Here is a 22,563-nt window from a genome sequence, read left to right on the forward strand (position 1 = left end):
CCGCGCTTTGCCGACACCGCGGGAGTGCTGAGGAGAAAGGGGAGCGTCCCAGGGCCCGCGGCCGGCTCCAGAGGCGCGGGCCGGGTTTTTGTTTGGCGGCGCTCAGCGCCGGGCAGCCGGAGAGAACAACTGCAGTTACAACAACAACCCACCTTCCCTTCAGCCAAAGGAGACTTAGACTGCGGCGTCCGTCCTATTGTTTAGACACTTGCCAGGGACTCCGGAGTCGACAGCGAGTGCCTATTCTGTGTCTCCGTCTTCCCTCGGTTTCATTTCCCTCCCGGAGCGAGCAGGCGGCACGGAAAGGAGCCGGGAGAGGGGGAGAGGCTGGAAGGTACCGGCTGCCCGGGACTGCGGCCGCCGAGTCAGGTGCAACACCAGGAACCGGGCGGTGTCGCGACGTGGGACTCCCACCGTGGAGGTCGGGGGACGAGATTCAAAGCCTGGGAAAAGTTCCTGCACTTTGAGAAGGAGGATCCACTTGTGGGAGGCTCCTGAGGGGCGGCTGGGAGCGGCGCCCGCCAGGAGCAGGCTGCTGTTTCCTCTACCTTTACCCATCAGGTGTCTGCTGCGGAGCTGCGGCGTATCTGGGAGACTAGAGGAGCTGATACGAGCACACACGATTGCCTTTCAGCCGCACTTGGGCTGTGCCCGGAGTAACGGATCCCACCCGCCTGCCTGCCACCTAGCCATTCTCCAGGACACCCCGCAGGACCTGGGTGCCCCTCCTTGGCCTTGGCCTCTGCTTCCCACTCCTTCCGGCCGGCCTGCCCCAGCCAGTCCCACCCAGTCTTCTCAGGAGCTTTAGTCCTCAACTTGGCCTCTTGGATTTCCTCTGCTGCGGTGCTCACTAGTGGATATTTCTGCCTGGCTTCAGCGGTCCGACTGCCCTTTTGTCTTTTTTGCGTGACCTCGGGGCAGGCCCAGCTGCAGAGCGTCGCCAAGGACGCCTGCCAGGAGGCGGGATTGCCTACCCATCTTTCAGCGACGTGCATGTGTGTTTGCAAACCATTCTCTGCTGTCGGGAGATTTGGACGACCTGTCGGGGCTGCGACAGAGCCGCGGGCGGGGGAGAGGCCTCGAGAGTGAGAGGAGCCCGCCGATCCGCAGCGCCGCCCCGCGCCCCCGGGCTGCGCGTATGCCCTGTGCGCCCCCCGCGCGCCATGCCCAGTCGCCTGGCGCGCTCCGCTCTGCGCCCGCGGCGCTCCTGCGCCTTCTAGCTTCGGAGAGTCCACTTAGGAGCCACCATCCCTATTGAGCTCCCCTCTTCTGCCTCGTACTCTCCTCTCTAGAATCGGATTTGCAGAGGGGTGCTTGTGATCAGAAACCACCCCCTCTGTCCCTGGCATATTTGCGATCGTTGGGAACCCCAGCTCTTTTACCGCCAAGTTGATCCTTGTGAGACAGAGGACGCCGTATCTCCTCCCCGCTGCTCTCCAATCTTCTAGCAGCCTGGGCCAGGCCGATTGATCTTCAGGACCTAAAGTTGCCCAAGGAGCTCCCTAACCTGCTCGAGGGGGGAAGGGGCGGAGAAGGAGGTGGGAGACCTGTGCCTGAGAGGGCTCCAGAGCCTTGAATATTATCAGTTTCATATTATTTTGTGCACATTTTCCCCTGGCACTCTGGGCTGTTAGCCCCGCGCCGGGTACGGGGCCTCAGACACTGCGCGGTTTCCTGGGAGCAACCAGCTAAAGAAAACCCCCCCGGCGCCAGCAAGGGAGGAGGCGGCGGGGGAAGATGCGCGGCGCTGGCTGGCAGACGCTGTCCCTGTCGCTGGGGTTAGTGCTGACTGTCCTGACCGAGGTGGCGCCGCAGGCGTGCCCCGCGCAGTGTTCCTGCTCCGGCAGCACAGTGGACTGTCACGGGCTGGCGCTGCGCAGCGTGCCCAGGAATATCCCCCGCAACACGGAGAGACTGTGAGTATGCGCTCTTCGCCCTCCTCCTCCCTATCTGGGCCTCTCACCCCTGCCCCGACACCCGGGTCGAGGCTCTGGGTTCTGTGCCTGGGACGGTTCTCTGTAGCTCTCTTGTACGCGGATCCCGAGATGGGCTCTCCGAGAGGGCAGTGTACGGGGAACGGCCACTGTCCAAAGAGGGGCGGGTCAGCCGGCAGCTTCTCTTGGTGCATTCCTCCCCCCACCCCGCTCTGGTCCCGCCACTCGAAGCCCCGTTGCGGGCGAGTTCTCTGGCTCCGTAGGGAGACAAGTACTTGGAGATACCTGGGCAAGTGAGATGCGACTTCGTTCGACCGACTCCTTAAACCGAGTCACCTTGCGGTTGCCAACACTTGGCAGGTCGGTTTCCAGGCAAAGTCCCGCTCTTGTAGCGGGCTGGAGAGGAGGAGATGGCAGGGGGACTTAACAGAGAGAAACTTCCGCTCGCTGGCTTTGTGTCGCCCTCCTGGGGACAAACAGAAGGGAGAAAGGTCTTGGGGGCCCTAAGGGTGCTTCCTACAGACTGCAGAGAAGAGGGGAGCCCCTGGGACCACCACAGCTCACACAGTAGCAGTGCACAGATCCCGCGACTCTTTCCCCTCCCCCCACTTCTCAGGGAGGAGGTGGCGGCGTCAGGCCTCAAGGGACTTGCCAGAGGCGGCGACTGCGGCGGAGGACCGCTTCCCATCGTCTAAGCGAAGTTAGTGCGGGTTCTTCAATCCGAACTAGCTTAACCGGGACTGCTTGTTTAGGCAACCCCGCGGCCGTCGGCTGCCCTCTCTGGCCCTTTCTGCCCAGCCGCTGTGCCCCCCCCACCACCATCCACCTTTCCGGCTGTTTCTGCGCCCCTTCATGTGGCAGCGACTGCCCTGCCTCCTCTTCGCGCTCTGCTGCCCGCAGACATCCCCGCCTCCCTGTCTCTGTGAGTCCCTAATGAAGAAGTAAACGCAGACCCAGTGTTGACGGCCCACGCGCTCCTGGTGGGGCGCTTCCCGAGTTCAGGGCAGTGGAGCATGGAAGCCATTCTCTTTGTCAATGCCGAGGCTGCGGCCCCGCGCCTGCCTGAACGCCCTGGGCGCGCTCTGCTCTCGCGGTTGCGCGTGGGCTGGGCAGGAGCTGCGGGCGGGGGGCGAGTCCAGCTCCGGCCGGCGCGTCTGGACTTGGCTCCTGGGCCTCTTTGCCCCCACAGGTGTGAGGGTTGTTGGCCGCGGAAGAGATGCTCTCTGACGTGCTCTCCCCCACCCACGCTGCCCCCTGCGCCTGGAGCAGCCTTCTCCTTCTCCAACCCATTTCTCTCGCCTTTAATATAAAGGCCCACGTTGAGCCCTTTCTTCCCGTTGCAGAAGGCTCCCCTACCTCCAGCCTCCCTGGGTCCCCTTTCCCTCCCTCCTTCCCAAGCTCAGCGCTGGGCACCTGGGTCTCTACCAGGCGTGTCTTGTCTAGGGTGGGGGATGGGGATTCTTGCTACGTCAAATAGCTGGCGAAAGACTTCAACAGTTTTACCAACAACTTGATGGTACTTTGCTTCGTTTGGAGAAGTGGGTTTGGCAGAAAGAAAGAGGAGCAGCGGAGAATTCTGTTCTAGCTTTTGTCATTTCATGCCATTCTCAGCAGTTTAACTACTAACACGTCTTAACAAAAAGGGAATGCACTGCGGGGGGCGGGGGAGTAGCCCTCGATTTCAGGTCTTTGGGGAAAAAATTGCTATGAAAGATCAACAAAGAGTTTTCAGAGAAGAGTTTACTCGGTTCTGACTCACAGAGTTCTATCTTTGACAAAGTAAACCCTTTAAGTGCGGATTTCTAGGGAGCAGATTTGAAGTCCGAGGTGAGAGAGAAGTTACTCCCATAAAGAACCTGCAGATCACGACAAAACCTGATTATACTTGAAATGATTTGAAACAGGGCAAATTTCGGATCTTTGACCCGAAATGCCAGTAAAGGGGATTGTGAGTCACGAAGGGAAAGTGGTGCTGAAATCTGGACAAAAGTGTCAGGACTGGAATACTATTTACATTCTTGCACCCACTGGTAGTTTTCACTTTACTGTCACAGCGGGGTTCCCTGCAAAGGAAGAGTTCAGTTTTTACACCAGAGTAGAATTGGGGGGAGGTCAATGTCTATAAATGCTAGTCTTTGAAGTGCATTTCTATTGATGACAGTTTCTTTGCTCTAAGGAAGTTTAGCCTCCTTGCTATCTAAGGACAGTGTTCTGAATTTTGGAAATTTCTTCATGAATAGTATAAAAAATGTACAGTTATGTTCCTGAAGGCAACTTTTTGAGGGTGTGCCTATCAAAAATAGTCAAATAGCAGAATACCTATGAAATTGATATGCCCGCCTTTACTTACACAAAAATGGAGGGCTCTCCCATACAAACACACACACACACACACACACACACACAGAACGTTTTGTGATAACTGCTTCATTTTCTTGTCCCAGGCCAGCTAAAGTGAACTTAATAAAAGCATTGAGTCGTTTTGAAAATGTTCTTTTAACAATCGCCCTCCTGTCCCCTTCCATTGACTTTGTAAAGATGTGATTGAATTAGTGTTTTTAGTCTTAAACTTCTAACTTGCTTTGAATTTTACTTCTTTTAACCAGATGTGGATAGATACAAAATAGTAACTTTGATTTTCTGGTTTTCTCTAAGGGATTTGAATGGAAATAACATCACAAGGTTAACAAAGACTGATTTTGCTGGCCTGAGACACCTACGAGTTCTGTAAGTGTGTCCTTCTTGTGTTTTTTGGAAATTGTTTTGGTTTTGGTTTTAAGGTTGCATGTTCTGAATCATTACTGGTCTCAGTTTTTATAACTTTCCTGATAAAAGAAACCTAAAACATTTAAAAGGTCACAGTTTCCTTTCTTTTGTGTTTATTATTGTACTATAACATTTAATAAAGATTTGGGCTTTTAAGATTGGCTGCATGCCATAGAAACCACATTCTAAAAATGGCTTCAAATCTTTGTTAAACCATACCCTAAGTGCCTTACGCATATAAAAATATAGAATAATTGCTTTTACAATATGAATAAGTAATGTGAGACATTTGATACATTTAGGATTTGAGAATAGCTAAAAATATGTAAGTGGATGTGCATTTTATGATTACTGAGATAAAAATTGTTCAGACTATTTTTAACCAAAGAGCAATTAGATATACTTCCAAATATTTAAATCAAGCAGTCAAGCTTTTTAGCAGAGGTTTTGGTAGAAAAAAACTTTTTTCTGTAAAAATACATGTGTCATGTTTTGAGTTAAGTTTTCTATATTTTATGTCTTCATGGCTTTTATAAGATTGCTGCAGTATGATTATATCTTTAATTAATGGAGTAAATTAGCTGTGAGTAAAACAATACTGGAGAGTCAATGTGATGTAAAATTGTTTATACCCACAGGATTGTAAATATTGACATCTCAATAGCCACATAATTTTGACAACTGCGTGTTTCGTATTCATCTTTTAAGACACACATTTTGACCATTGTGAATCTTCCAATGGTTGTTATGTATCTATATGAGAATTGAAGTATGTGTATGGTGAATTACTGTATATTGATTCTTTAAAGTTGAAAATCAGTTTTCAAAAAAAAAATCTATAAAATCTGTAATGTCTGGGGTTACTTCTCAGATATGCTACAGTTGAAGGGTCAGAGTTTTGACTAGTAAATCTTAAAAGTATATTAATGTTTTCTATGAAAGTTTTGTGATATGGACACTGATATCTCCCTTTCCTGAGTTCTTTCAAATATATCATCATAATTTTAATATTAGTCTCAAATCAGAGCAAAATTTAAGTTTATAAAGGGTAAGATGTTACAAGTTTTCGGTTGGTGAATAGAAATTGATTTAGATGGCAAGTGGTCATGTTAAGAAGCATGCCGTATTTTGTATTTCAGTCAGCTAATGGAGAATAAGATTAGCACCATTGAAAGAGGAGCATTCCAGGATCTTAAAGAACTAGAGAGACTGTAAGTATTTTCAATTCCAAACTTATGACAACACAACTGTACTTTTAAAAATACTCAAATTCCAAGGATTGTTTTTGATTTCATGTCTTAGTTTTTGAAAGGTTTTTTGGAAGGAAAAGGGGGATGAATAAGTAGTCTTTTCAGACTTGCTTACAATGAGTAGAGTTTCTGCATAAAAAGTACAAAAATAAAGAATAAAAATACAGATTTGCTTTCCTCAGACATTGAATTTTTTGATATTGCATTGGTACTGAAAACGTTCATGTTTTTCTTATTATTTATCTGGTTTGTTTTGTGTGCTTATGTAGGAAGAAAGGTGATTGTTTTACTTGCATTAATGTTGCATAGTGGAAAACAAAAGTTTTGCTAATGGTAGTTTTAATTTCCATGTTGCTGGCCGCTGTTTTGTGTGTTGTTAGTGACATTTGAGGAAATTTTAAAATTCCTAATGATGGAGATTTTGCTTTTTAATTTTTAACATTTGTGTGCACATTGTTAGTAACTTTCACAGTTTTATTTCATTATTCTGTATTAGCCTTTTAAATATTCCAGCTAGAAAAATCAGTCAGAGATTGTTTTAAAGTAACAACTGTGTTATCAAAGTGTGGTCATACAATGTTTGTTCTTTTTTTCCAAGAAGATTAAATTGTAGACTTCAGACTATAAGATATATGATTTCCAACGTGCAGTCTCATGGATTTATACATATTATTTGACTGGTTTTAAAAAACGTTTACAGTGTATTTCTACAAAACACAAAACCACTGTCTGAAATTATTAGGATAAGTTACAGACTTGTAATTTGAAGTTTGAATTCCATGTCTTATGTACCGTGATACTTCAAGTCTGGTGTGTTTGCATTTTAAGGGCAAGTAGTAGGTCTATTAAAAGTAGCAACAATTATTTCAATATGTTTTAATGCCTGCCCTAATAGTGACTTTAAGTAAAAATAATTTTTTTCTTTACAATAATGATATAAAATGTTAATTTAGTTGGAACACACATTCAGATTCCCTGGGCCCAAGTGCAGAAATTAATTTGGTTTGCTTGTTCACAAGTAGAAAAACGGCTTGCTACTGTCTAAGATATTTATACATATATGGACTATATTTTTTATCAGTTCAATTAAAACACAACAATGTCTATTTTTTATTACTATAAAGATTTATTCATAATAAATAAAATATTACAATATAGGGTATATAACTGTGGTATTCAAAATAAATTTAAAACCACTACTTTAGGTAGTTTTTTTTTCAGAAAATAAAAGCAAGGTAAATATTTGGTTGCATTTATAACAAAGTTTGTGAGTTCCTAAACTATCTGTAAATATATAAAATTACTCTAAAACTATATATTCTTAGATTGCCTTCATAGTCTTATATGAATAGCTAATTTCTAATGAGTACTTTGCAAAGATATTTTAATTCATCCATTTAAAAAATATTAATATAATTTAAATGTTTGGTAAGATGAATAGATAATTTACATCACCATTTAAACATTGACAGTTTTTTCAAGAGTGACTTTTAGCTATCATATGGCAATATCTATATTTTGCTACTTAAACCATTTCCAAATCATTGAAGGAATCTTGATGACTTTTCACATGGTCTCTCTCTCGGTTGTATTATTATAGTTTTAAATATTTTCAGGAAGACTAGCACCACACAAACTTTCTCATTATTTTTAAAGCCACTTCAGGATATCCTCTGAACTTTCATCTTGAATAAATTAACTTTTCTTAAAAAATTATTAACCAGACGCTGTGTGATCTGAAAGTTGATTCGAGTTGTAAGTAGGTCCTATTTTTTGACTTTAATTCCCCTGGGAATGGCACTTCATCTCAGAACAATTTTCTGTTGTACTAAGTCAGATGTTTCAGAGTGGGAGGAGGATTTGTAATTTTGAATGAAAACTAATATATATGCAGGACTACTTTAAATCACCCCAGCTGTTGGCTGAGAGCAAATATTTCATATTTGTGAGGAAAAGCTGAGAAAATTCCTTTTGTTTACAACTGCCAAGTCCATCTGATGGAAGCACATTGTTATCTGACAGCCAATTCATCTCCTTGGGACTCTGGAATTCAAAACCATTTCTTAGGAACATTGTGGATACACTTTTCAAATATTTATTTTTTTTAAATACATTAAATGGCAAGGCAGTTTTGCCAAAGAATACATTGAAGCTATTGTGAGACAAACTATTTCAGATTTTGTGCAGTATATTGTTTTAAAAAATAAAAATTGAAAACTATCCAGAGAGTTCTATAATCGAATACTATGGCCTGCCCTGTGATATATACTGTTATTTCAGTCAGTATAATTAACATCACAAAAATTGCTTGCTTTATCAAGAAGCTACAAGAACTTTGAATGTGAGAGATAGGAAGTAATCAATTGATTTTTAACAATGTGTTATGTAAACATATATATTTTCAACAATTTAGATGTCGAATTTTAAGCTGGAGCTCTAAGGAGAGGTGTATAGTTTTATGCTGTAAATGCCATTCATATAGTGAATAGTGACATAAATTTCATTCCTTGTGTGAAGAACAAAACAAAATAAAAGCCTTACTTTTATTTGTGTGGAAATTATGGTTCTAAGTTATTTTCATTTTAAAATGATAAAATGAAAACCATTCCAAATGCCATTTTGTGACTATGCCAAAGTGATAAGTTTTTCCTTCTTATGTTGATGGCATTGGAACTTGATCTAGGGAAAGAAGACCAATGTGAAAACAGAAGATAAGGTCTATGCCTTTTTAAAAAATCGACTTTTTAATCTGTAAGAAACAGGGTCCTGTTGTTGTTTTGAATTTAATTTCAGCGTGTAATGGGGAAGTCATTATTTTTAAATCAAAGAATTATAGCAACAAAAGAAAGATATTTTTTTCACGACTAAGAATGCATGACATACAAAATTTTCAACCAGATGTCAAGACACAAATATTAAAAACCTCACTCCCTCTTCTTTTCTTCCTTCTTTAACTGCCTCCCATCTTTTGCCTCTTTTTTCTTCTTTGTATTCTATAGAAAACAACATGAGATGACCCCTCATGATCAGAATGTGGTTATGAATCACTGTGCAAGGAATACGTTTTAATCATGCCTACATACCATGAGCACACATTGTTTCTGGTTTTGACAGTTTGATACTATACTCCCAACCCTAACATGTCAGTGGCAGAATTCCTAGGGTGCTCTCTGTTGTAAGTAGCACTCGGGTCTCTGTGCTGAAGATGAAGCCTTGAGAATGTTCCTCATGGACATTATATGAACAGGTCTCCTATTTAAGCTCAAATGAAATCTAAAGTAAATAAATGACTAGTTAATTCGATGGAAATTTATAGAGGGGGGAAAAAAAAGTCAGACTTTAGATAAACTGTAGCAACGAATTGGAGCGCTTGAGAAGTCTGCTTTTTAAAAACACTTCACAGAAAGATGCCTGTGTATATCTACAATAAATTCTCCATGCAATAATTTTTAATGCAAGATATGTCTTGGCTGGTATGTGTCTAAGAGGGTTAAAAAAATAACACTGCAACACAAATTCAGTGGACTGGTGTAAAATTCTGTTGTTCACTTAGAGTTTAGGGAATTATGCTGCAGGTATTAACTTCTGTTTTATGGCCTTTTATGGGGACTCAAGCCACACGAGCATAATCATATTCTTATGTTCAAAGTTCCATGATAACACAAGTGCAAGAATAAGAGAAAGTTTATAAAATTTTTTAAAGTTGTCAATTTTAGGATATTTTGTTATTTACTTCAAGGCTGATAAAATGAAATGCACATATGCCTGGATTATGTTGGTGAGAACCAACAGCAGAGCGTGGAAAACCTCTCTTAGTCTTTGCGTGAACACTTGCGTGAACATCTTACAGCCTTAAAGGATGGAAATGGCGGAAGTGAGAAATGATGTATAAGTGTGTGCTTTTCAGAGCAAAATTGCCCTAAACGCTCCCAGTTTTGGTATTGTTGGGTCTGAAATGACATTTCTCCTACTAGTTTTGTCATTCGATATGACTTTTTCCTTGAAAACTGAGTTCTGAAACTTGTTACAATAAGAACACATATGGAATCTTGGAAAATAAAGCCATTATTTTAGATATTTTAAAGTGTCCACCATTTTAATGTAGAAGCATCTAAACCCATTTATAGTAGAGCCTAAATTTGACTAAACACTATATTTGGAAGAAATGGGATCTAACAGGAAATTTTATTTATTTAGTTGGTGGTTGGTTCGTTTCTTCGTGTGTTTATTTGAAGGTGATACTGAGTTAGTTCTCCCGGCATGCACATACCTCGCCTATTTTTGTGACCAGCCACATGAGGAAAGCTGCAGAACTGTGACACGCTAGGTTTTTTTTTTCTTTTTGTTTGGGGCTTTACACATGAGTTCAAGTAGAGAATATGTTGTTGAACAGGTCTGAAAGCACAGTTTATCCTCGGTTCATAAAGGATCTAGAGAACTCCCCCTTCTGAACAGTTCTACAAGTTTATAGGCAACATATACACATACCTTCCATTAAGGGCAAACTAACAGTCCTGATCTCCTTGGAACAGAATGCAAGCCCATCTTCAAAGGGATTGTCTCCCGGGATCTGTACACTTCATTTTAAAATGACCGTGGTCATTTCCTTGTGAAGTCTCTTTAAAGAACACTTCAAACTCTGTTACAGAGGCTGAGCATGCCCACTGCAGAATGTAAAAGTATCCTAGAAATTGGGATAGTCTTTGAATGTAAATTATTTTCACCTGTCTGAAAGTGACATCAACTATTTTTAAATTATGTTGATTGATCCCACGGTCAGAGAAAAGTTTAATGTCTGCGCACTATTAAAAGTTTAGCAGAGCCTTGAATCCATCTGAGAGGGCTTCTCATGCCACATATTTTATGGCCTTGAAGTTGAACAGTGGTGAGAAGGCCCCTTGGCTCTCTGTGGACCATTTATACATTCTGAAGCAGCAAGGCTGTTTATTTTTCCCACATCTGTTTTGGGCTCATCCTTTGTGACAGTGTTTGCTGGATGCTGTGTCCTTTATACCTCCCCTGAAATGAGTGGGTTAGTTTGCACTGTTACAATGTATTTGTGGAAGCAGTGAATGTCAAACATTTTACATTTAATTCCGTCTTTCATGCCTTCCGCGTACCTTTCTGCTTGAATTATGACCTCTAGACTGAATTTCACAACTTTCCATAGAACGAGAGACTTTTCTGAATAGACTTCACATAGATCACAATTATCTTTTTTAAAAGCAGATTTTGCCTGCTGCACTAGAGGAATATTGGTGAAAACGCTTTCAGAATAAAAATCTGGTCACAATAGAGCTTTCTTGGTATTATCAAAAATTAGAGTATTTCTTTATAGTAACACCTAAAAAAATATTTGGTGGCTGTCTTTACAATGTCTGTCTCTGGATGGACAGAGAGACATTTACAGGGAACGCTGGCTTCCTGCTGCTATTGTAGGTTCTGCCAATAAAACAGGGAGTGTAGATTCTCTAGAAACCCCGTTCTTAGGCACCTTGTAACTTCCTGTGCTGGTGCTGAGTGCCCCATGGAATCCCAAGCAAAGTCTCACTGATTGTATTTTGATTATGTTTTCTAAGGAGATATAATCTCCTCTCATTCCCTCCTTACAAGTCAGGTACAAGTTACCTTACATTAGGTAAAAGTGACATTTGGTTTCAAATCTGCTGAGAGATCGTGAACACATTTGTACATCTTTCAAAACTTCAGTTTCTTCATCTTTGAAACAAGGATAATTCTTATTACTTCTCATAGTGGTGATACATGAGTTAAGTGAGATAACATACACAGTTTCACAAAATGCTCTGCTCACAGCACTTAAAAAACTATTCCTGTGCGTTACAACACATATCATTTATTTTTCAAAAACTGAGTTGAGGAATTATCTGAGCTGTTAAAGCAGCGGTTACCTGTGGATCGTGACCCCTTTTTAACAATAAAAATACATTGCAGCATTAGGAAGGTTGAGAAGCACTGCAAAGTCTGCATATCATAAATTTGACTTTCTTTGCATTCATATTTGCTGTCCTTTCATTCTGATCTTCTTTGTCTCATGGCATAGGATCAAAGGTTTCTTTTAGGGTGTTTTTCATACTCTGTCTGAATCTGCAGAGAAATATCCAAAAATAAGGGGACAAATAAGGAACCAACGTTTTTATTAGTAATTGTTGACCTCCGTAGCATAACAAAGGATTAAATGACCATTGGTATCGCTGCTATACATATAAACTTTATTTAATTTATGTAATATAAGACAGGTATTAAAATATTTGCTTTAAAAATGTTGGAATAAAATCATTTTAAAAAGAGAAACTGGAAATTGACCTGAGAAGAGCCAGAAGAGGGAGGGGATTAGTTTTGCTCTTGATGGTTTATGTATGAGCAATAGGAGTTTAGAAATGATAGACCTTTTAAGGGAACATTTCATTGAACTCTTATTCCAGCAGCTAACCATACCTTGTATTTATAAAGACATATAAATCTGAAGTGTAAAATGTTTGCTAACTCTGGTAAAAATGTGTACATCTTGCTTTGAATTAGATTAGATGAAAGTTGGTGAATGTTAATTGAATTGAGGTGAAAGTTGCAAAAAGTTAGACCCTATAACCTCTCCCAAAGGACAAGAGTCACAGGGGCAGCTGGCAGATAATAATTTAAGACTATGGTTGTCAATAACGCCCTTCAAGTTGAGATTAAGAATGAACATTTCAGAAGCAGTGGCTGTTTTGTGCAACACAGAAATATCATTAACCCCTCTGAAAGTCACCCTGAGAATAGCTGGTGGTACGGAGCAGATGGTTGTTGGGATCCCTTCTCATCTTTGCCTTGAGAAAAAATATCTCAGAGAGATCCATCACACACCTTTCTGAAACAGTGAATTACAATCTAGAGAATTCAGCCACAGTCCTATGATCTGTGGGCAGATCCATCTAGGAGGGAGGACACAGGAGATAAATGTCCCTATACCTCTTTTCTCCTTCAGAACAATTAGTTGTCCCTCCTCCGAACGGTGGTTAATTAATTGACTCACCTGGTCTGTTTAATGGTGCTAATTCATTTTGGCTTCCACAAATAATATTATGCAGTGTCTTTTAAGTCACAGCATGCCGTTCTCCTGTGCTGGGACCATCATGTTTTTAACTTCAGCTCAGTGAGAGTTCTGACCATGCCATTACCTCTTCAAGCCACCAAGAGATTTTCTGGGGCATTAGAAATCAGGCTTTTTCTCCAGTTCTATTCAGTAATTCTTTTTCATAAATAGTTTTGTGCAATTGCTTTGTCTAATAGTCTTTAGAGAAATTCTGATTTAAAAAAAAAAACCTCTTTTAGTTTTTAGGATTTAATTTCTGGTTATTGTGCAAGAATCTCCCCTGTAAATATTTTGGAAGTTTCACTTTTTATTTTAATGTTTGCATGACCATTTAACCTTAGAACTGATGGAAGACAGAATGGAAGAAAAAAGAGCCAAAAGTTCCCTGAAATTCTTTTAAAGCAAAAAAGGGCAAATTTATACTGTTTTTTTCCCCTACACGTATTATCAGATCTCTTACTGTTATCTTCCCTTTTTGTGTGTGATACTACCTTGATTTATGCTTGACACAGAAATATGTCATGGTTAGTTTAGATATATTAAAGATAACTCATAATAATTTTCATGAAATAATGATGATAAACTACTTGCATTCAGGGGAAATGTGTTATACATATTTTCAGTTTTCTTTCAGCTTTAGGTATTTTAAGTAGATAAAATGAGCATTTAAAACAGTAAATTGAACACAATGGCTAGCTTTTTAAAGGAAATAAAACTCAGGTGATTAGTGATATTTAAGAAATGGACTTTAGGCCGGGGCACAATGGCTCACACCTGTAATCCTAGCACTTTGGGAGGCTGAGGCAGGCAGTTCACTTGAGCTCACCAATTCGAGACCAGCCTGAACTAAAGTGAGACTCCCCGTCTCTTTTAAAAATAGAAAAACTGAGGCAAAAGGATCACTTGAGCCCAAGAGGTGGAGGTTGCTATGAGCTATGATGCCATGGTACTCTACCCAGGGCAAAAGCTTGAGACTCTGTCTTAAAAAAAAAAAAAAAAGAAGAAGAAGAAATGGATAATATAAAAGTATGTTTTTCTTTAGGAAGAATAGATGAGAAGGAGAGTTTCAGCTTGATATTATTTTGAATTATTGCTTGGGAATTTTAGACTGTTATTTATTTTCAGAGGAGTGATTCAGAGAATATATGCTGGAGTTTCACCATCTGAATTCAGGTCTCAGCTTTCTGTCTTTGAGGTGTGTGTCTCTTCAGAGCAGCAGGAACAATCATACTTATTCACAGAGATGTTGTGAAAGGGTGAACCAGAGAACTTGTAAACCATCACACTGTAAGCTTAATATGTGCTAGTTGTTACTTGTGGAGTGAATTCAGAGCCATTGGGAATAAGAAAATGACAATAATAATTAAGAAAATGACACTGTTAGCACTCAATCTGAAATGACTTTCTCACAATATACAAATTATACTCATGTAGACCCATTAACAAGAAACCTGGTAGCATCTGTCAAGTCACACTTACATCTTTATTTGTTTAAATACATTTATTCTTTCCAAATTCTAGGTGATTTCAGGAATGTGTGGGATGAGGGGAAGTAGGTAAGGAAGCTGTCCTACTCCTATGGGACATATGACAGCAGGTTTTGTGGAGATTTGGTCAGCTGCAAAGGGACATAGAAGCTTCGAAGGTCCCCCAGGGAGTATGCCAAGAACAAGGGGCCTGATGTAGAATGCATGTGGTAGAGCTTTGCTGAACTGCATCAAAGTGCAAAGAGAATAGTCTGTTCTCATGTAACATTTCCTAAGAACCTACCAAGTGACAAGGAAGGTTGGGAAGTGTTGCATGAGAACAGACTTCTCCCCGTGCCTTTTGATATGGTTCAAAACCTACTAAGTACCAAAAAAAAAAAAAAAGGAAGAGATTTAGTCTCTATCCTTAGAGAGCTCCCAGCCTAGTGGAAAGAGACCAGAGGATGAATAAATATTATATGGTGTGAGGGACTCTTATGGGCTCACTGCCAGAGCATTAGTTTTAAGTAGGAGCATCCAGGGAAGTTTCCCAGAGGATGTAAGAATACCATTTGCAGAAGAGAGAAAGCAGTCTGCCCAGGAGCTGTCTCTGCAAGGACTAGGGCATGAGGAACATGCTTATTTTGAGGAGAGACTCACAGAAGAGATTTGTCAATCTGGTGGATTTAATCACCTTAAAAAGCCCATCTCTGCCATTTCAGGAATTGGGATTGGCTCTCTGGGCAGTGGGGTCCTTTCAAGAGTGGTTGCTTTTCTAGAAAGCGTTCTCATAACCATTATAGCAATTTTTGTTGTCTATTTTTTTTAACAGAGTAATAATTAAGCTGTAATTTATTGAAACAGTGTAATGGTAGACTTTGGAAATTCTCCTCAGAATCATGCCCAACACAGAACAAATGAATAAAAGCTCTGGATTCACTTTGAATCATCTTGTTTTGTGCTTTAGCCATAAAAATGGTGCAAGTGGGGAGTAAATCTGCCCTTTCACCACTGATTCCACCATTTGCCCCCACTAGTCTTGCCATACATTTCATTAGCATGCATTTTCTAAGTGCTGAGAATGTTTCTGTAGACTTTTTATTTTACTTTTTCTTTGGATGACCAGCTTCTTAGCAATATGAGTTCACATAACAAAAGTTACAGTTGCCATCGTTGCCTTGTGGTATTTTATAATTGCAAGAAGTTTTGAGGTTCACCTGGTGCACTTCTCATCTAGTAGAGAATTTCCTTTTATTCCATCACGTGCAGGAAAAACATACAACAACAATGACAAAAACCATGTGTAGCCTCTATTTGAATATGTTTGGGACAAGGGGTTGAGAGTTTTCATTCCTTAATATCTCTAATTCTTCAAAGTTCTTTGCTATAATCTAATTCCCTATAATCTACTTTTTAGCAGATATTACAATCACATGTCACATTTCTACCCTCTGGGGACTAAATAAGTATAATTCTGCATCTACCTGATAGTCCTTTCAATATGTTGGGATTGGTATGCCGTCTTTTCCTTATCTTTAAGACTTAAAAAAATACCTCTGGTTTCTTCAGTGTGACATTAGTTTCTGGAACTACTTTTCTCTGGAGTGAAGCAACTTTTAAATCATTTGCATCATTTTATATCGGCTTTTTATCATTTTATTTAGATTTGAGAAAAGCAGAGAGATGAAAATTATTTTTAATTTGAAGTTATACATTTTCAAACAGATGGGACTGGGGTGTTAGTACATCAGAGATGGGATCTGCCCCCTCTTTAGTTACTAGGTGTGCTTATCCCGAAAGAACTTAGATACGTGACATCAAGCCTGAAATCAAGTTAGAGTTGCAACCAAATTCTTTTCTAAAACAAAGAATGTCATTTAAACATTTTAAAACATTACTTAAACACTTCTGATTCCATTATTAGTTGTAGCTCTGAGCCTTAAATTCAGTTAAGGCTTGGGAGCTGTGGGTTGAGTTTTGAACTTTGGGTTGGTTTTCTTCTGATTTTGCCTACGGAGACAAATGATGCTGACAGTTTCTCATACTTCTTTTTTTATCCCAATGAGATGAAAAACTAACAAAATCAAAATTTCCATCTGCCCACAACAGTATGGCTGAAGATTTAGGTGAAATGGGACAGCATTCGAATTATTTTAAGGTAATCTGCTGTGATGTTTCTGCAGCTAACTTAGGCTCTAAAGTCTGAGTTAGGACATCCTTTATCCATGTATATACATGCTGGATGACTGATGTTGGCACAGGATTTGAGTTCAGAGTTTAGGCCCCAGTAGTCATCATCAGAGTAAGTAAGCACAATGAAAAATTGCTTTATAGAATCGTATAACAGAAGGTGTAACCAGGTTTTGATTTGCAGTGCTTCAATTCTCGTGAATGTCATTTCATTCTTTCTTGAAATACAAGATAAGGCATGACACTACCAAATCACAGGCTCCTTGTTGGGTATATTCTGTGTAACACAAGCTTTGTTTTTGTTTTCTCAAAAGGCGTTTAAACAGAAACCACCTTCAGCTGTTTCCTGAGTTGCTGTTTCTTGGGACTTCGAAGCTGTACAGGCTGTAAGTAGACACAGATAGTTATTGTTGCTTTGGGTAGTACCTTGAGTTTATTAAATGCGTTTTGGATCTGTTTCCTTGTGCTTTCCTGGAATCTATTCACTCATAGATTAATGGATTAAAAGTTTGCCTTTCTTGTTTTTTCTTAAGGAGATTTATGATTAGATTTCCAGTCATCCTGCTTGTTTCCTTTGGTTAGTATTTTGTGGCTTATTACGCGTGTTACAGAAATTGTATTATTCTTTTCTTCTGGTCGTGAGATGATGGTGAGGTTTACCTAATTTTGTATGGAAACTTTCAATGATTGCATTTTGAAGAGAAAAATTGCTACTGTGCTTCCTCTCATGAGGAAGTTGGCAGTGTTTCCTTGTAAAGTTGAGGTTTTTAATGTCAGCTTTTTTGGGGTATTGTTCCTGTAGTCAAGCAGTAGTGTTTATTAGTCTGAAAATATTATTATAAGGCATTTAAAGAGGGCTGTAAAGTTCCTCCTAAATGTTCCTTTTGAAGCCAGAATCCCAAACTCTGCAATACGAAGGCAAGGTTTTCATATCAAATAGGTCATAGGCTGTGAAAGGAAGGAGTTCTTTAAAGGAGCGTAACGTGAATATGAAGGAGAATCAGTTTCTCCTCCCTGGGATGCTTGTTTGCTGAGCTAATGTGTAATAGTGAAAACACATTTTAGAAAACTTTTAAGATGAGATTTTCAGCCATATGCATGATTTTGTGCAGATGGGAGATAAAGTACAAAGTGTCGGGAAAATAAATGGCTATGATTATTGATGTGTGTGCGTGGTGTGGAAGAACTGCTGGGATAGAGAGCAACTGCTCCGAGTGGCCCCCTTCCTGGGATGCTGGGGAAGGCCCATGCGGGAGTGTTTGCAGACAGCACGAGCATATTGCGTTTCTCCAAACTTGATATTGCATTTCTTCAAACTTGACTTTGTAGCCAAGGCTTTAGGGCTGTTATCAGTTCCTACACCCCTGCCCTTATTATAATGAGGATTCGTGTTAGGGCCTCCTCCTACCTTCACTCAGCGTAGAAAGAACTTCCCCATCTGTGGCACCATTTTGCTGAGAATCTGATTTGCCTGACTCTCTTCCTCTGAGGATAACCAAAGTCACCTGGCAGGCTTTCTTCTCTTCTTTTTAAATAATTTTTTTGTTCCTGCTGCTTAAATAGCTCTATTTAAGTAGATTTTTAAAAAATCAAATAAGGATACTTTGAAACCATCTTTTAGCAAAAAAAAAAAAAAAAATTAGGAACTCTTTCTAACAAGTGAACAAGATGCAGATTGCTGGAAAGATGATAGCAAAATCTAATCTTAAAATCTTTATCATTTGCTAAAATTATATTTCAAAGGAAGGGCCACAGAGTTGGTTCTAATAATATTGCACTCTCTGCTTTAATTATTGATGATTGAGGAGATTTTTAAAGAATTAACTTCCAGCTAATATACAATGAGTACTGCTAACTTCTGCTTTCCTGCTTGTGTGTATTTTAAAACAATACATAGCAGTCAAGGAAAGTCCATTTTCTAGGTGCTATAAAAATATAATTTTAAAGAGAATATCTGTTATCTGGAATTAAAATGATTAAGTCAAGGAGACACTATCTCTGAGAAACAAGACTGTTTGATGTTTAGTTTGGAGGCAGGTGGATCAAGTTCCCCAGGAGTTTTCGGGAGGTATAATCCAGGGCAGAATCCCCCATCTGCAAATTACACTCTGTTCAACGTGCTTCCATCTTTGACAGTACCATGTGGTGAAGCGAGAGATTTTCTATTATGTTTTCTTTTGCTTTTGTAACTTAATGCAGCTGCTGTGTGAAAGAAAAAGACTTGAAATCTTTGAAAAGAGAATTATAGAAACAGAACCCATAACCAAAACGTTTGTACCCCCATAGTATTCTGGAAAAACAAACAAACAAACGCTAAGCCAGTGTTTCCTCACTAAATAAAGACATGTTCATAAATGGGGAACGGGGTAGTTAGAAAATATGTTCTGTGTGTGTATGTTCCTGTTTGGCTCGAAAGACTTACCCTGGGGAGTCATACAAGTTAAAGTTGTATCTGTTAGTTGGAATTAGTTGCAAGACGGATGCAAATATTTTGATGTATTTAGATATGCCTGAAATTATACTTTGATGTTTTGATGTTTAATATTGAAAGAAATACTCATCTTTACTTGGGAACGTGACCTGAAATAGGTATTAGATGCACATAGGAAGCTAAAGGGGTAATTTTATCTGCATCCTTAGAGCAGGAATCTTCTTTTGACTTGAGGAACTCAGGCCTCCCCCGAATTAGACTTAGATGAAGGGTAAACAGTGATACTTCTCTTGAGTGATAAGTTACAAACTGCACGTGAGTGAGGACTGTTTTATGCTAGGAATTGCTAATTAAATTTAACAACCATTCTTAAAAATTAACAGATGATCAAAAGCTTGTGAAATTGGTGGGTGCAGGTTGAGATTTTCTTTGTATGATAGAAGTGCCCAGGAGCACATCTGAAACAGGTACTCTAGCGGATGGAAAAATTTGCACAAACCTACATACAAAAGTGTCTTTCAAAATGTTCATTTCAAAAGGAAAAATTTTTTAGAAGTACGCATGACAGGAAAAAAAAACAGATGCAGAAGTTTTGACAAATAATAGGAAAAAATATTGGGACAAGGAAAGTATTTGACTGTTGCATATACTTAGTAACTGAACCATAGTTGCACCTACAGTATGATAGAGACAAATCTCTAGAACTAATACAATAAATGTAATGTTTATTTTCTCTCTATAACCTGTCACAGGATGCTGATATCTAAATGTACTTCTTTCCTTCTATCTCTTGCCCATCCTTTCTCCTATTTTTCCCTTATAACCAATAAAAAGGGTATTTTTTTAATCACCAGAAACGTTGACCAGTTTAATAGACTGTGTAGTTTATACACTGATGTTTACTTTTTAGCATTGATTTGCTTAGATGAAAGCTAATCTGATGTACTGGACAATAGGTTGATTGTCTTTGAGCTTTTGTAATAAATAAATCATCTTTTGACCCAGAGCTGAAAACAAGATGCCAGGGGAAGAAGCCAAGATGCTTTTTGCAAACTCTTAAGTGCAATATAAAAGCAAAAGAGGGTCTACTGAATATGAATTATGATTCGACACGGTCGGTTGCTGCTAGCGGCCAAATACGCTTTTCCTTTGCTGTCTGCTCCAATTTCTCTCTGGACGGGTTGAGAGAGCACTACATGTTCAGGTCAAGATGTTTGCTCAGAAATAGTAGCACAGTTGCAGCTGTGTTTGTTGGAGCAGGAGACTAGTTGAAATACCATTACCATTTATCCAGTCCATTAACAGAAATCTGTAAAATAATACCAACTCTGCATCAACTACAGGACAGTGTAATAAAATTACAAGCACTTGTTGACAGATGGGAAGTGTAAGTAAAGGGAGGAAAGTAAGGAAGGATGGGTTGTAGGTTTAAAAAGACAGCATACAGTTTTCTTAACATATGAAGAGGTTTTCCCCTCCCCTTTGCGCCTCCTCTTATCAGCCTAAGAGTGGAGAAAATTATTTTTAGAGAAATCTGGAGCTGGTTAACGGAAAAAGAGGTTGCAGTGAGTTTTGAAACAACTGATTGTGATTGGTAGAAATTTATGAGTAGCACACCACACAGATCTTCCTGATAAACACATCATTACAGGTGGCTCAGGAGTGAGTGATTCACACTTTCTGATTTGAGTTTGCAACTACTAATCTGAGCTCATTAGAGAGGAATGGCATTGGGGGTTCTGCGGTTAGGCATTTGGTTATAAATATTTGATTTGTGGTTTCCAGTTTATTTCTTTGAGTATTATTATATTTACTCAGCTTCTAACATAAGCTTCAGAACCTAAAGCACTTTGTAAAAATTCATTTTTCACTTGTATCTATCGAACCAAAACTAAAAAAACCAACATAAATGCATATGTCTCCATGACTCATTCTTTTTATTTTTAGTTCTTTGAGTTTTTTTTTTTTTCTTTTGGTTCACAGTGGTATTTATTATTCCCCCATGAGTTTTGGAGCAACTACATTATCTAACATTATAAATGGAATTTTTTTAAGTCAAGAACTTTTTTTGTTTGCAGTTTTTTGTCTGGGGTTGGATTTGAACCTGCCACCCTCAGCATATGGGGCCGGTGCCTTACTCCTTGAGCCACAGGCATCACTCCAAAGCCAAGGACTTTTTGTATGACCTACTGAATACTTACCTAAGACAAATAGATTTTGCCTGCATGATTTGATAGGAAAGGTCATCATTCATTTGCCATTAGATAGGAGCTCAGATTCTCAAAATTGTTTTTGATAACTATCATAATTGGAACTTTTTAAAGAGAAAAAAATTTAATTTTTATTAAGGTAATGGATTGATTTGCTATGCGCAACAAATATATAACTAACCTGTCTTTGTTTTCCTTCCCTCCCCTCCCAAAGAAGGAGCCTTGGATTTTTCTTTTTTTAGTATTTTTAAAAAATATTTGTAACGGTTTAGGAAATTCAGAAAAATCTAAAAGAGAAAGTAAAAATTCTTCATTATTTGCCTACCCCCTAAACAACCACTTTTATTCTTGCCAACTAAGGATTATGACCTTAGTTGTATTTCTATGATTATGCATACAAATATTGATTGTACACATATTATGGAAATATTTTTTTAATATCCCCAGGGTCTAGTATAAGGCTTGACCTTTAGAAACTCTCAGTGAAGTGTTTGATGTATTGAATTAAGTCTCCATTGGGTTCAGGGTTTGTAACTGGAATGAGCAAATAGTAACTCTGGGAGGGCGTTCTGAATAATGGAGAGCCAAATTAAATTTAAAGGAAAACTTGGCTAATTAAATGTTGGCCCCCTTCGGTTTTCTCATCATTGAGGAGTTTCAATAGACACAGCACAGTCAGGACGATAGCTTTTTCACTATCACTTTCATATTTCACTTTTCTGTTTGAAAACAGCCCTTAATTTAACATAGCACTGCACTTGTAGAAAACTAACGCTCTAGTTCTGGGATGTCCGTTTAGTCTCGTAGGATTCCCGTAGTCAAGCATAAAAGCAGAATCCAACAGTGGAGCCCGTGTAAAAATTCCTCTTGAATTAATTTCTGCCAACTCTGATTAAAGTGTGGGCTCCTAGAGGTGTCAGGTGCTATAGTTCGCTGCTTCATTTTACTCTTGGCCTCTCTGCCCCTGCCACAATAAATCCGACAGCGGTTGTGCAGGAATTGCAGGTTACTGTTGCTACGGTTACCGTTGTCCAGCCAGATCGACATCATTACTCATCTAGGGAGCTGCCATGATAGCTACCGCTGATTTCTGGTGCTGAGATTGCCAAAGCACTTCATGGGCTGAGGATGAAAGTTCCTCAGAAGGTGACGTGTCTGTGTTAGGATTCCGTGTAAGGAAGCGATGTGTCGTGTGCTGACACTTCGCCATGGGGAAGAGACTAACT

General features: G+C 39.8%; 1 protein-coding gene across 1 annotated transcript in view; it reads left to right on the forward strand.

The window, feature by feature from the left end:
• The first annotated feature begins 1,571 nt into the window (after nt 1-1,571).
• SLIT2 (slit guidance ligand 2) overlaps nt 1,572-22,563 on the forward strand; it is a 344,584-nt gene continuing 323,592 nt past the window's right edge. The window contains exons 1-4 of the mRNA XM_023515340.1: nt 1,572-1,916; nt 4,590-4,661; nt 5,840-5,911; nt 17,011-17,082. Coding sequence (XP_023371108.1) covers nt 1,738-1,916; nt 4,590-4,661; nt 5,840-5,911; nt 17,011-17,082 — 395 coding nt within the window. The 5' untranslated portion in view covers nt 1,572-1,737. The remainder of the gene's footprint in view (nt 1,917-4,589; nt 4,662-5,839; nt 5,912-17,010; nt 17,083-22,563) is intronic.

The sequence above is a fragment of the Otolemur garnettii genome, unplaced genomic scaffold (genome assembly GCF_000181295.1).
Source record: "Otolemur garnettii isolate 467f Iridium unplaced genomic scaffold, OtoGar3 scaffold00069, whole genome shotgun sequence".
NCBI classification, from domain to species: Eukaryota; Metazoa; Chordata; class Mammalia; order Primates; family Galagidae; genus Otolemur; species Otolemur garnettii.